Source organism: Saccostrea cucullata, unplaced genomic scaffold, assembly GCF_032062105.1.
Source record: "Saccostrea cucullata isolate Sc308-1 unplaced genomic scaffold, CSIRO_AGI_Scuc_v1 ctg7851, whole genome shotgun sequence".
NCBI classification, from domain to species: Eukaryota; Metazoa; Mollusca; class Bivalvia; order Ostreida; family Ostreidae; genus Saccostrea; species Saccostrea cuccullata.
In genome coordinates, this window is record NW_026927098.1 from 6,453 (window position 1) to 21,793 (window position 15,341).

Here is a 15,341-nt window from a genome sequence, read left to right on the forward strand (position 1 = left end):
ATATTTACTTTATTATAAATTTGACCAAATGGTACGTACGATCCACTTCAAATGAAATGCAGTTGTTTGATGTTACATAAATCTTCTTTGGAATTTCTGAATACTTTCTTTTCTCCTCGGTGATGTTAGGATTTTCATGGGCATTTAACCATTCTTTCCCTATGGAGAATGGTCACTGAGTTTTCCCTTGTTTTTATCATTTGGTTTTGTAACTCAGCAGTCTCAGTGTTAGTAAAAATGTCACATTTTTATAAAGTAATTTGAGAATACCTTTTCTGTTTGTATTTCTTACTTTGTGTGATAGCATCTATATAAAAATGCAAGCTTCTGTTTAGCCCGAGATTCCTCTGTCTCCTAAAAATGTGACCACAGGGGTTTGCTCCCGGCTTTTACTAAATATTTAATTAAATTTATACATTAAATAATATATTAAATACTGAAACGCGAAAACATCGTTTTCTCCTCAAAAATGTCCTAGAGAACATCTGGATTATTATTAACCTAAAATATGTATTGTAGAGGCTCCAAATCCAAGAGGATTATTCAAGCATTATGTCTTAGGAAAGTCAAAGCAGAGCCCATACCAAAGTATGGGAATTTAGCAAATTTTTCTATCAAGCTTTCATGTTAGTTGTCTTTTTTGTTACAGAGTACAGACTGAACAGAAATGACAACAGCAGCTCGTCCAACATTTGAACCGGCCAGAGGTGGTAGAGGGAAAAATGAAGGGGATCTCAGTGCCCTGTCCAAACAGTACTCAAGTCGAGATTTACCAGCGCACACCAAAATCAAATACAGGTATGAAGGATGTCAGAATTTACTGTTTGAAACAGCAGTAAAAATTATACCTTGTACTTGTTTGATCTTGACATAATTGATGCAAATATTTTAAAATTCATCGAGACAAAAATATTATCATTAATTCAAATTTGGACAATGATTATAATGAAGTAAGCTAAAGTCAATGGGAAAGGGTTAAACCATGAATCCTGTTAAATTAATGACACATGTAGTAATTTATAGTTTGTGTTTACAGACAGGAAGGACAAGGTACAACAGAGGAACTTAGAGGCCGTGATTTCAGAAGAGATTTAGATGAGAGGGAAAGAACTGTCAGAGAGAAGCGGGATAGAAACAGGGGTAATTGTCATTTGTACCATAAATCTGGTCCAGTAAAATATCTGAGTTTACAAATGAATTTAAAATACAAATATTACAGGGAGAAATGTCATAATTTGATGTCAGCAAAGTATGAAATTATAATTGTTATTTGCTTGCATATATTGTGTTTTAAAAGGTAATTTAAAAAAATAATTCACAATGACATCTTGCAACTTGAAATACTATAAAAAAAAATCACAAATATCCTGGTATATGCAGTGAGTTACTCTTCATAAAAGTAACCAAAACATGAAGAAATATTTGTTTTACAGAATCAGGCAGCAGTAAGAGGCCTCGCCTAGATCAGGTTCCTGCAGCTAACTTAGATGCAGATGACCCAGTCGATGAAGAGGTAAATATTGTGTTACTTTAATATCTAGTGTATGATCAAAAAATGTTCGTAAATCGGTTCAACAAAATTTTACTTAAATTGTCATGCATTCATTCCTTTTCCTTTTTGCCTTGTCCACCATCAATTTTTCTATTGTTTCTCTGTCTGACCATTAAGAAAAGAGCCAATTATGGTGTCAATACAAATGTTGCCCTGTGATTTTCTTAAACATGAAACTGATGTAAAAAATGAAAACTCATGCTTTCTGATTCATTGAAATTCCATGCAGAAAAGTAGTACAAATTATTTTTCTCACATGTTATCTAAATGCTATTTGTGACGTCATAAACGGGCATTTTCCTGTATTTTCTTGAAAAGTTGCAGAAGACACCAATTTTTAAAGAAATTTTCTGTCAGATAATGTTGTCCACAGGCATCGCCCACAAAGATTTTAAGATATGTGATTTTTCATTGAATTTTGCAAAACATATCCAAAAATTAAAGTGGGCGATGACTGTGGATTTTCTGAAGGAAAATTACCCTTGGAATAGGTCATTTTGAGGAATTTCTGTTAAAAATAAAGAAATGCATCAAATCAATGTCATATTTCGGGAATGGAACTCCCTTATGCCATATTCTTTCCTGATCTATCTTAGTCATTAACTCATTATGACAACTAATATTTGAGCCAGTATCAAAACTTTTTGAAAACATTAAATTTTTAGGGCACAATTAAGCTAAAACTGTACCTTCTTCTTTTCAAAATGCATCTCAATTTTCATTGTGATTTTTACAAAACATGGAATATTGTTAACTAAATCAAGAAAGACAATTCCATGCATTGATTTCTTGATTTGTATTTTTGCTATTTTAATATTCATAAATGTCTTTATTCCCAAACAATGTTCCATGTTGTTAATGCCCCTTTGATTTTTTTAATACTGAAATTTGTATTAATATTTCAAATATCACTAGATTTTGACTGATCCAGACTTACGTTTTATAGGATGAGGATGAGTCTTCTGATGATGAAGATGACACAGCTGAGTTAATGGCCGAACTCCAGAAAATCAAGAAGGAACGAGCCAATGAAAAAGCAAGAATGGTAAATTGCTTTGTAATATATTATGAGAATGAAGTATTTAAGGAAGTTTACTTGTAAGTACTACACCATAAAATGTTTGGGGTGTCAAAGTCCTGTCTGTCTGCCATGCTAAAAGTGTCATACTAGTGACTGTCATCCATAGTGATAAAGCTTAATGCCAGGTCACTCTTAGAAAAAATGTAAACTTGTTTCATCATTTACTTTATATACAATTGGAAAAAAGCTCAAACATGACAGAAAATTTCTTGTGTTCATGTGATGCATTCTTATTTCACCTCATTGTCAATTGGTCAAGTTTGTCTATGGCTGAAAAAAATATTTTATAAAATTATGCTATGGTGGAAAATTATTTACGATTCATAATTGACACAAATATTGAATATATCCTAAGGATTTGCATTGATGCTGATTCAGGGCCATTTGCACAAGGTCATGGAAGTTACCATTCTATGCAGGTCCAATGAGACATGTGTCAAGGTTACTTGACATTTCTTTTAAATTTCTTGGTGATGCATGTTGTATTGAATTTTTAGGATGCAGAGAAGAAAGCAGAGGAGGAGAGAATTAGAACCGAGAATATTCTGAAGGGGAATCCCCTACTAAACCAGCAGGAGAAAAATGCCACAGATTTCAAAGTCAAGCGAAGGTTTGTAACAAAGTGTTCAGAGGTTATAGAGTCTAAGTCGAGCAAAAGTATATATAACAGAGTCAAGAAACTCAAGTGAAGGTATAGAACAAAGTGTTCAGAGGTTAGGGAGTCAAAGTCAAGCGAAAGTATATAGCAGTTCAGAGATTAGAGAGTTTCTGAGGTCTAAAGAACAGGGTATTATGAATTCCTTCAGTTTAATATTTTGAAGACTATAGTTGCATCAAAAGAGGCTATTTAAATCCTAATACACTGAAAATAAGTTAAAATGGGTCATTCTGATGAATAATAGAAGATACTTGATGATTGAAAGTTAAGTAATTCACCTACAAAATAATGCAATTGGTACTGCATGATTTTCATACTTTTTTGCGAGAAGGAAAACACTAAGAATGCGACAAGAGGATATGATTAGGTACTGCTAATTTTGATTTAAAATGTTGCTTTGTTTTGATGTAGGTGGGACGACGATGTTGTGTTTAAGAACTGTGCTAAAGGAGAAGACGATAAAAAAAAGAGTGCATTCATTAATGACACCCTGAGATCAGAATTCCACAAAAAATTCATGGAGAAATATGTGAAATAAATTGAATCTCTATGTGAATAAGAAGACATAAAGAGCTAAAATTACAAAGTACAGCAGCTGATTTGTTCTGTGAGGTCTTCTTTGAATGGCTAGAGAATCTTATGTGTGTCAAAACAGAGTGACCGGTAAATGGAGGACTAAGAACATGTCACATTGCTTGAAGGAACACAGAATCCTACAGGCTTTTGAAAGATGGTCTCTTTCAGTTAATAACATATTACTTTATCAATATGAAATGTATAGACTAAAAAAAATTGTTGTCTTACATGTTTCCGATGAAAGTAGCATATGAGTTTAAGGACCCACTCAAGGCAATTCTTTCAAGCAAACTGTGTGTAAGCACTATTTTGGAAATTTTCTATTTTTTTTCATATTATCAAAACACAAATTTGCTGTTACAAGTGTGTTTCTTTAAAAAAAAAAACCCCATTCATATCGATGGAGAAAATGCTTTTTCAGTTTTACTTGCAGTAGCCCTATAAACAACATAGGTATAAAATTAATCCTACTAAAAAAAGTAATTTTAATGTAATTTAAGGCACATTTCAAAAATATGATTAGAAATATTTATAAGTTGTGAATTGACAGCAGAGCTGTTTTAAAAATTGATATTTCTTGCATTTTAAAACTTGGTATTGATATGTTAATTAAGCTTTATACAAATACTTCATGAATCAGAAAATCTGACCAATTTCTGGTTGTCTAGTAGTCAGGTATCTTTTTTTTAACTGTATGATCACTTATGCTTTTACAATTTGTTCATTTTTAAAATCAGTTTCATATAAATGTGTGATTATAATATTTGTAATAATAAAACTTGATAATATTGTGAGATTGGCATCATTTTGTTTTTGTTGTATTATGAATATGAAATGTACAGATAGACATCAGAAGTGGCCTCTTGATTCATGACTTTTACTGTGAAGAGAAATAAACTTACTACATGTAGTATAAAAAGGGTATGGTAATTCCAAGAAAATTTAAACGGCACTCTATGCCGCAACAAGTTTTCATGAGAGCACTTTTTAACATTTTTTATATTATGAAGTTAATAACAAATGATATTTGAATGGAATTATATCATATGTAAAATTAATCAGCATTTTGATCTTGTTAATTCTGTTTTCAAATTCTAAAGGAATATTAAAAGTATTTTAATTAAAAAAAAATAATATCAGGAGACTTTGTCTTGTCTAATCAGTAAAAAGTAGAGTTAAATGAGTTTGTCTTAGTAAGAGATGCTAAGGGAGGTAGATATCAATACTGAGATACAGTGAGTATAACAACAACATCACATCCTTAATCTGAACAACAATAGCTTGATATGTTTGTCAACCAGACTCCTGTACCATTTATCTAGTTTGTTATTTAATTAAGAATAAAAAAAGCTTTTAAGATTGCACTAACTATTAGTTTAAAATCTATTTTTCATGAGTTTTCTTCCAATCCTAACCTTGGAAGTACATAAGAGGTGAAACCATATGGCCAAAGCATATTATAACATACACTCGGACTGTATCATGAATGATCATTCTCTAAATTTCTTTTTTTTTTTTTGAGAGAGAGAAAAGTTATAAAGAGTTGTAGATCATTTCACCAAACATATGATAACAATCCCCTTTTTAAAAACTAAAGTGTTCCAATGAACGCATGTATCGCCTGCTTTTAGCTAATCTTTAAAGATGCAACTTAATCTAAGCCATTTATAATTGCCACTAGCATTAACAGTATTTCATGCCAAAAAAAAAATCTAGCATGATAGTTCACAAATGCTCAAAAAACATGCACACATAATATGAGACTGTGATAGAGTCTGTCAATCAAAAAATTAATGATTCTCAACTCTCAAATGAATAATGAAGTTGAAATCATTATAAATAATTATCATTTTTCATGTGTTATAAATACAAGTTTTAAAGTCTTTACACCAATTGTCACTCTACACGATCCGATGTGGGATCTCGATCCCAATCCCGATGTATTTTCATAATATATTAGTTTTTGTGGTAATTACTGAATATCATAAGTTTCAGTGAAGTGTATTATGAGCTCATATTGATAAACATGTTATAAATGCTAAATATGCTGTATATTGGCACTTTTAACTTTCTGGTAAAGTAGGTCAAAGGACAAGGTCAAGGGTCACAAGGTCGGTAACCATGGCAATTTACAAATGTCATAAGGCCAAGCAATAAATGTGCAAAATATCGAGTCCGTATCTCTTGCAGTTCTTGAGATACAAGGTTTGACTGACGGACAGACAGACGGCAGGTAAAGTGATTCCTAGTAGTGCCTGTCTGCTCTGCAGGCGACACAATGATTGCTTTGATTGTTAGAGAGATCGAGAGGAGTGAAAACATTTTTTCTTTGCAAGTTTGTTTTTAAGTACATAACTTATGTCATTAGAAAAGATTTTCGTGTTTTGATTTAATGTTCAGTAGACCTAAGAATATGTATAACGTTGTTTAAAAAAATGCTGCACGATTTCCCTATGGGAGGAGTAGTACGAGTTCTTGCCCTTTATTTTTTCGATCTCATTTTGTATTTCCCGCCACATGCATGATGACTACCGGAAGTTAAATCTCTAGTTTCACTTTCATGTTTACTTTACCCAAGAGGTCGTCCGTAAATTAATGTAAAAGAAATCTGTAACTGAATACCCATCCAGGCCGAGTGAAACACGATCCGTGTCCAACCATCCACTAAAATGAAGCGAGTGGCGAACTGTCTTGTCGGTTTTTGCAGGCGATCAAGGTTTCATCTGCATGGGAAACATTTAAAACCGTCAGCTGTGCTGATGTCGGTTGTGAGACATTCCAGTGGTGGGACACGGCGGGTGGATGTCAGCGGTATCTACCCACCCATTGCCACGCCCTTTAACAAGGACGAGAGTGTAGCCTACGACAAACTGACTGAAAACATGCAGAAGTGGAATAAGATACCGTTTGGGGGTAAGATAATTGTGTATACTGATGTAGGTCAAGCAACAAACTAGATCTAGGTGTATGTCAGACAACTGGTAAGAATTTTTACAAAGGGATAAACCATATTCTTTATGTTGTAGTGTGCACATTTCTTCACCTAATAATTCTGTCTAATAATTACAATTAATTTAAGATTTTGATCTTAATTGTGGCTTGAGAATATGACTATAGTACTGTAAATCACTTTTTATTCGCGAGAACTTTATTTTCGCGTAATTACGCGAGACAGTATGCTCGCTAAAATTTCATTCTCATGTATAATAGAATTCCTTAAGATTATATAGAGCAATGACCACAATTCGTGAAAATTTTGTCTCGCTAATAAAATGTCGATGACTATCTCGCGAAAATAAGGTTTCGCGAAAATTAAGTGATCTACAGTATACTGAGAAGCACAAAGAATTATGATAATATTCTCTATAGCTGAGTGTGGTTACTGTGTTGTCTTTATATAACATCTGTAAGATAATGTTTTGTAGGTTATGTTGTACAGGGGTCCAATGGAGAATATGTATATCAGACACCAGAGGAAAGGATCAAGGTCGTGGAATACGTCGCTAAGACAGCCACCTCAGACAAGGTCATCATGGCAGGCTCTGGATGTGAATGTAAATTCAATGTACTGTTTTACCAAATATTCGTAGGATATATAGATCCATGATTTGTTTCTGAACACTATGGAAAATGATTGTTTATGTATATTGTGTTTATTTCATTTAACATACGTATGATATTTATGAAGAATTTGATTAGAATTTCATAATTTTGATGTTTTGCAGAAATTCTAATGCTTTATAAAATAACAATTTTGTCTTATTTATAGCCACCAGAGATACAATAGAGATGACCAATCAGATGGCGGATGTAGGAGCACACGCTGCTCTAGTGGTCACTCCTAGTTACTACAAGAATGGCATGCACAACAGGGCTCTGATCATCCATTTTACAAAGGTTCATATCTAAAAATTCTGTATTGGCTGCAGATCTATAGCCTTATGATTTTAAATGTGGTCTTTGACCATAAAGCTACAGATCCCGTAATCCAAAAATTTAATGTGCAATTTATGGTGCAAGATTATTTGCACACTGTTTGGGATAATTTCTCTACTTTCCAACTTTGGTAAATCATATACCTTTCCCTCCATAATGCTAGACACATTTTTAGCTCTACTGGTCAGAGACCAGAAGAGCTTATGCGATAGTAATGCGTCCGTCGTCCGTCCGTCTGTCTGTCTGTCTGTCTGTCTGTCTGTCCGTCTGTCTGTCCGTCTGTCTGTAAACAATTTTTCAAAACGCTACTCCTCCTACAATTTTAGTCTGATTTCAATATAACTTGGCACACAAGTAGACTACACTAAGATACATAAAATAGTGCATCGGTTTTTGATTTTGATGAACAGTGTTGCCATGGTTACTAAAAATAGAATTTCCTGTGAAATTCTTTTAAAATGCTACTCCTTCTACAGTTTTGGTCTGATTTCATTATAACTTGGCACACAAGTAGACTACACTAAGATACATAGAGTAGTGCATCGGTTTTTAATTTCGATGAACGGTGTTGCCATGGTTACTAAAAATAGAATTCTCTGTGAAATTCCTTTGAAACACTACTCCTTCTACAGTTTGGGTCTGATTTCAATATAACTTGGCACACAAGTAGACTACACTAAGATACATAGAATAGTGCATCGGTTTTTAATTTCGATGAACGGTGTTGCCATGGTTACTAAAAATAGAATTTTCTGTGAAATTCCTTTAAAACGCTACTCCTTCTACAGTTTTGGTCTGATTCCAATATAACTTGGCACACAAGTAGACTACACTAAGATGCATAGAATAGTGCATCGGTTTTTGATTTCGATGAACGGTGTTGCCATGGTTACTAAAAATAGAATTTTCTGTGAAATTCCTGTAAAACACTACTCCTTCTACAATTTTAGTCTGATTTCAATATAACATGGCACACAAGTAGACTACACTAAGATACATAGAATAGTGCATCGGTTTTTAATTTCGATGAACGGTGTTGCCATGGTTACTAAAAATAGAATTTTCTGTGAAATTCCTTTAAAATGCTACTCCTTCTACAGTTTTGGTCTGATTTCAATATAACTTGGCACATAAGTAGACTACACTAAGATGCATAGAATAGTGCATCGGTTTTTGGTTTCGATGAACGGTGTTGCCATGGTTACTAAAAATAGAATTTTCTGTGAAATTCCTGTAAAACACAACTCCTTCTACAATTTTAGTCTGATTTCAATATAACTTGGCACACAAGTAGACTACACTAAGATACATAGAATAGTGCATCGGTTTTTGATTTCGATGAACGGTGTTGCCATGGTTACTAAAAATAGAATTTTCTGTGAAATTCCTGTAAAACGCTACTCCTTCTACAGTTTTGGTCTGATTTCAATATAACCTGGCACACAAGTAGACTACACTAAGATGCATAATTCTGTATATCGGTTTTTGATTTCGATGAACAGTGTTGCCATGGTTACTAAAAATAGAATTTTCTGTGAAATTCCTTTAAAACGCTACTCCTTCTACAGTTTTAGTTTGATTTCAAAATAAGTTGGCACACAAGTAGACTACACAGAGATACATAAAACAGTGCAATGGTTTTTGATAAGTACAAACCAGTAGAGCTACAGTCTCGACAGAGACTTCTGGTTTAATAAATCTGCATATTTTATACACCTCTCAACCCTTTATAGTCGCCTCTACAGGCGATAAACTCGCTTGAATTAGAATTTTCTGCAATTCGTCAGACAATACTCAAATCAAGCCAGTTTATCACCTGTAGAGAATACTATAAAGGGTTGAGAGGAGGATAAAATATACAGACTGGTTTATGAAAGTGTCTGAAATTAGGGGATGAAAGGTAGATGATTTACCAATTTTGGAAAGTGGAGAAATCCTCCCAAACAGTGCAAAAAAATCTTGCCCTGTAAATGGCACATTTTTTGCATTACAGGATCTGTAGCTTTATGGTCAAAGACTAAATCGATAAAACCATAACTCAGTTCTGCAGTTATATCTGTATACTGGAATTCTTTACCATTGTCATGTGCCTTTTGAAATCTAAAGCACTATTTTTGTCAGATGTTTATGTAAAAAAGTAATCCTGAACATCTAAAGTGGTACATGCACTGTAATATATTACATTTAACATCTAGTAAGATATTTTGTGGTCAATGAATGCATGTCTAGTTGTAAACGTCCTAATCTACATGTAATATTGATATTAGTGATGTACTTGATTTAGCCTGTGCTGCCTTTTGCCTAAGCTGCTAAATATAGTATAAAGGCAAATGTAATAAATGAACATTTACAGTATTTCACCATCTCTGAACTCTAGGTTGCTGATGCCAGTAAGATACCCATACTTTTATACAGTGTTCCAGGCAACACAGGCATTGACCTTGACCCAGAAGTCATCATAACCTTGTCCTCTCACCCAAATATAATTGGACTAAAGGACAGTGGGGGAGATGTAAGTATTCTGTAAAAAATAAGGATTGAAATGGATTCAAATACAAAATGAGAATCTCTTCTTCGAATTGTTGGCAATCAAAATTTGTTTTCCTCTTTATGTTGTTTAAAAAATGAAAACAATATAAATTAATGGGTTACAGATGATGGAAATTTTGTATTTAGACCCAGAATCATTCCTAATAAATCTGTGAAGAAAAATATAACTTTTGATTGGCAATATTGCAAATCAGATAAGGATATTCATGTTATGCATTAGTTTCTTTGTTGACGTACAATATCTATAGAGTTAGAATTTTGCATATCAGATGTTTAGCACATTAGCATCTATTTCTTAAAAAAATTAAATCTTAGACTAAGACAAAAAGATGTTTTTTAAAGTTTGATATCTTGCTTTGACTTTGACATTGAAGGCTTACTTTTAGTTGGGCATTTTCTTTGCTCAGAAATATATCCATTGCAATGCAGAGATTTTGTTTTCTTAACAATCTTTCTTCTTAGCTCAAATTGAACTGCTTAGACTTATATTGACTGTAAAATCTGAAAACTGACTTTTTAATTCTTGATATTATTACCTTTTAATTTTTTTTTACAGATAGCAAAGCTTGCTAATTTGGTGTACAAGACCCAGGGTAAAGATTTCCAGATAATGGCAGGGTCTGCTGGATTCTTGCTGCCAGCTTATCTTGTGGGTTTGTATATCTATGTATTATTTGCATTTGACTCCTGAGTACATAGACTGAATACTGTGCTTGTGTTAGGTGTTCAGATAGATTTACCAGTACCAGAAAGACTCAGTTGATGAAGTACATGTCTAAAGTGTATGTGTCACATTTCCTCCATACCACAAATGGAAAAGTCATTAAATTTTCAATGTATGTGTACTAGTAAAATTACTATTGTTTTAAGTTTTTTGGTCAGCCAATTTAAGGTTTTTTACAGCTTAAAAGTCTTAAGGATTGGATTTGTTTCAAATGAAACAATTATATGTTGGTGTCTTGGTGGGATCTGGAATATAGAATTCTGTGTCTGATACCAGTGTATGTTCTATGATGTGTGAATGGGATCTCATACATGAAAAAAAAACCCAGTTTGTCTTAGGTTGTATAAATATCTTGTGCACTAGATATGACTGTGTTGAAAGTATTGTAGATGTATATGGAATCAGGAACAATTATGCTTTGTAGGTTGTTTTTTTTTTTAAAGCTGATAAACTTGTGTTATAGGTTGCAATGTTGGGATCTACAACATCAGTTTCAGTTGTGTGTTATAAGTTGTGTGTGTAGATTCCGATACACTAGATATAACTAATGTTGTAAGCTATGTATGTTTGATCTGATAACCTAATAATTTGTTGTTATGTAGTAGGAATTGGTTGTTAGGTGTGATTGTTTTGTAGGTTGTTTGTATGGGGTTGTAGAGACTAGCAATGATTTGTTGTTATGTAGAATTGGTTGTTAGGGAAAACCCTGTTTTGTAGGTTGGTTGTGTTGTAGAGACTAGCAATGATTTGTTGTTATGTAGTAGGAATTGGTTGTCTGATACTCTGTTTTGTAGGTTGTGTTGGTGGGGTGTGTGGGGCAGCTAACATGCTGGGGCAGGAACTCTGTGATTTAGTATGACTCTGTTTTGTAGGTTGTGTGGGCGGGGTGTGTGGGACAACTAACATGCTTGGGCAGGAACTCTGTGATTTAGTATGACTCTGTTTTGTAGGTTGTGTGGGCGGGGTGTGTGGGGCAGCTAACATGCTGGGGCAGGAACTCTGTGATTTAGTATGACTCTGTTTTGTAGGTTGTGTGGGCAGGGTGTGTGGGGCGGCTAACATGCTGGGGCAGGAACTCTGTAATTTAGTATATGACTCTGTTTTGTAGGTTGTGTGGGCGGGGTGTGTGGGGCAGCTAACATGCTGGGGCAGGAACTCTGTGATTTAGTATGACTCTGTTTTGTAGGTTGTGTGGGCGGGGTGTGTGGGGAAGCTAACATGCTGGGGCAGGAACTCTGTGATTTAGTATGACTCTGTTTTGTAGGTTGTGTAGGTGGAGTGTGTGGGTTGTGTAGATGGAGTGTGTGGGTTGTGTAGGTGGAGTGTGTGGGGCAGCTGGGACAGGAACTCTGTGATTTAGTATGACTCTGTTTTGTAGGTTGTGTGGGTGGGGTGTGTGGGGCAGCTAACATGCTGGGACAGGAACTTTGTGATTTAGAGCAGCTGTATAAAGAAGGAAAGATGAAGGAAGCCACAATATTACAGCAGAGAATTGTCGCTCCCAATGCATGCGTGAGTTAACTTCATTCATTGTTATTTCTAGGTCACCGGAGTAACTCAGGTGACCTATTGCTATCCGTTTTCGTCCGTCGTCATCCGTCGTGCGTCGTGTGTTAACATTTGAACATTTTCAGCTTCTTCTCTGAAACCACTGAACCAATTTCAACCAAATTTGGTATACTGCATCTATGGGTGGAGGGGAACAAATATTGTGAATTTTATGATCCCCGCCCCCCTGGGGCCTGAGGGGTGGGGCCAAAACCACTAAAATTAATGAAATCTTTAAAAATCTTCTTCTTTACTCCTGGACATCAAGCAGGCAAACTATTGGCATGAATGTAATGAGCATTGAGTCCTCTACCAAAATTTTGAAATTCAAGGCCCCAGGGTCAGGGGTTCTAGTGCTAGGGCGGGGCTCTATAGATTATATAGTGAAAATGCATTATTTCTTTGAAAATCTTCTTCTCTGCTCCTGGGTATTAAATACACTAACTAAGCACATAGTTATGTTGAGCAAGAGTGCCTCTTCCAGATATGTGAATTTCATGGCCCCAGGGTCAGGGGTTCTGGTGTTAGGGTGGGGCTCTATAGATTATATAGTGAAAATGCATTATTTCTTAGAAAATCTTCTTCTCTGCTCCTGGGTATTTAATAAACAAATTAAGCACATAGTTATGATGAGCAAGAGTGCCTCTTCCAGATTTGTGAATTTTATGGCCCCAGGGTCAGGGGTTCTGGTGTTAGGGCGGGGCTCTATAGATTATATAGTGAAAATGCATTATTTCTTAGAAAATCTTCTTCTCTGCTCCTGGGTATTAAATACACTAACTAAGCACATAGTTATGATGAGCAAGAGTGCTTCTTCCAAAATTGTGAATTTTATGGCCCCAGGGTCTGGGTTCTGGTGTTAGGGTGGGGCTCTATAGATTATATAGTAAAAATGCATTATTTCTTTGAAAATCTTCTTCTCTGCTCCTGGGTATTAGATAAACTAACTAAGCACATAGCTATGATGAGCAAGAGTGCCTCTTCCAGATTTTTGAATTTTATGGCCCCAGGGTCAGGGGTTCTGGTGTTAGGGCAGGGCTCTATAGATAATATAGTGAAAATGCATTATTTCTTTGAAAATCTTCTTCTCTGCTCCTGGGTATTAAATATACTAAATAAGCACATAGTTATGATGAGCAAGAGTGCCTCTTCCAAAATTGTGAATTTTATGGCCCCAGGGTCAGGGGTTCTGGTGTTAGGGCGGGGCTCTATAGATTATATAGTGAAAATGCATTATTTCTTTGAAAATCTTCTTCTCTGCTCCTGGGTATTAGATTAACTAACTAAGCACATAGTTATGATGAGCAAGAGTGCCTCTTCCAAAATTGTGAATTTTATGGCCCCAGGGTCAGGGGTTCTGGTGTTAAGTCGGGGCTCTATTGATTAGATAGTAAAAATGGAAGTGCATTTTCTCTTTGTTACTCTGATCTACCTCTGGGTGTTAAGTAAATAGAGTAAGCATGCTATTGTTAATAATTATGATATGCAATGGTGCCTCTTTCAAAATTGTAAATTGTGAATTTCATGGCCTCCGGTTTAAACACGAACCAAATTTAATTGTTTGAAAGTTGTTACACAATACTCAGGTGACCTATAAGGCCCGTGGGCCTCTTGTCTTGGTGTATTTTTTCTGATTTGTTGAATATATAGATATCCTCTTATCTTGAAGGATAACAGAAATACTGTAAATCTGGAAATTTTTTACGTTTCAAAGATTTTATTTTTCGAACGTGGGTCCAAAAGCTACTGTTTAATTTTTATTTCAAAATTTTGCAAAGGAACTGCTTTGTTTACATTTATTATTGATAATTTATTTTTAAGAAAAATATTTTTTGCAAAAAATAAAAGTGAAATCGCAAATTTGCTAAAAATTTATCTCCAACAAAAATTTCCAGATTTACGGGATGTCAATGTTCTGATTAAAAAAGTAAAAATCCTTGTTTAAAAAGGGCAAAGATCACAATGTTATAAGAATTCATTCTTTTTAGTGTTGGCAAAAATTTCCAAATTAAAATGTCTTTTATTATATTTCCATGTGAAAGGTTAAATGAACATTTAAGTTTTGATATTATACTGAAAATTTGAGAAAAATATTAACTTCAAATCTGTGTTTAAGCACCTTTAAGATCTGTGTATATAAAATGAATATATACTCAACAAAAAAAAAAATGCATATTGTTTAATTCATCAAAGAAATTTTTAAAAGTATATGGAACAACTATTTTTTTATCATTGGAAACACTGTGACCTATTTAAAGTACATCATGGGCTTTAAAGAATCCTATTGTTGAATTATTTCCCTTGATTAATCATGTTCATTAAAATAGTGTTTTGCATGATTTCTTATAAACTTTTAAAAGTTAAGGTTTAATCTTGAAAACTTTTATATGTTAAATCTGAATATGTGGGGTTTTTTTTACTTTTTGTTGAGTATATATATACATGTTAATTAATTAATTTGATGCAAAAGTATCAAGTACACTACATTAGTTGATTATTTCTGCAATACCAGATTTGTGTGTTACTTATACTGAACAACATTTACACATGTAAAAATGTATGTTGAGGGAACTTTATGTTTGTTTCAACAGTTTCATAAAAGCATTTATACCCTATTTGTTTCTGATATTGAAATGGAAATTTTTAGGTAACCAAGAGGTTTTTTTCACCTGAAGGTTGCCATGGAGTGGTTTGGTTACTAATGGAGGCCCAGTAA

The 15,341-nt window shown here is 34.1% G+C and overlaps 2 protein-coding genes across 2 annotated transcripts; both read left to right on the forward strand.

The window, feature by feature from the left end:
- Positions 1-609: 609 nt before the first annotated feature.
- LOC134273427 (spliceosome-associated protein CWC15 homolog) lies at positions 610-4,683 on the forward strand. Its single transcript, XM_062755620.1, has 6 exons — positions 610-798; positions 1,037-1,140; positions 1,434-1,513; positions 2,499-2,597; positions 3,131-3,243; positions 3,703-4,683. The coding sequence occupies exons 1-6, from the start codon at positions 668-670 to the stop codon at positions 3,827-3,829; spliced, it is 654 nt and encodes a 217-aa protein (XP_062611604.1). The 5' UTR covers positions 610-667; the 3' UTR covers positions 3,830-4,683.
- A 1,757-nt stretch (positions 4,684-6,440) lies between these two features.
- LOC134273429 (4-hydroxy-2-oxoglutarate aldolase, mitochondrial-like) lies at positions 6,441-15,341 on the forward strand. The gene is made up of 7 exons (XM_062755621.1): positions 6,441-6,780; positions 7,293-7,421; positions 7,637-7,764; positions 10,181-10,315; positions 10,910-11,006; positions 12,456-12,589; positions 15,273-15,341. The coding sequence occupies exons 1-7, from the start codon at positions 6,537-6,539 to the stop codon at positions 15,339-15,341; spliced, it is 936 nt and encodes a 311-aa protein (XP_062611605.1). The 5' UTR covers positions 6,441-6,536.

Coding starts and splice junctions, on each gene's coding strand:
- LOC134273427 (XM_062755620.1), top strand. CDS start 668: ATGACAACAGCAGCTCGTCCAACATTTGAACCGGCCAGAGGTGGTAGA. Junction 1,141..1,433: donor GAAGCGGGATAGAAACAGGG/GTAATTGTCATT, acceptor TTTGTTTTACAG/AATCAGGCAGCAGTAAGAGG. Junction 2,598..3,130: donor CCAATGAAAAAGCAAGAATG/GTAAATTGCTTT, acceptor TTGAATTTTTAG/GATGCAGAGAAGAAAGCAGA.
- LOC134273429 (XM_062755621.1), top strand. CDS start 6,537: ATGAAGCGAGTGGCGAACTGTCTTGTCGGTTTTTGCAGGCGATCAAGG. Junction 7,765..10,180: donor TGATCATCCATTTTACAAAG/GTTCATATCTAA, acceptor TCTGAACTCTAG/GTTGCTGATGCCAGTAAGAT. Junction 12,590..15,272: donor TTGTCGCTCCCAATGCATGC/GTGAGTTAACTT, acceptor GGAAATTTTTAG/GTAACCAAGAGGTTTTTTTC.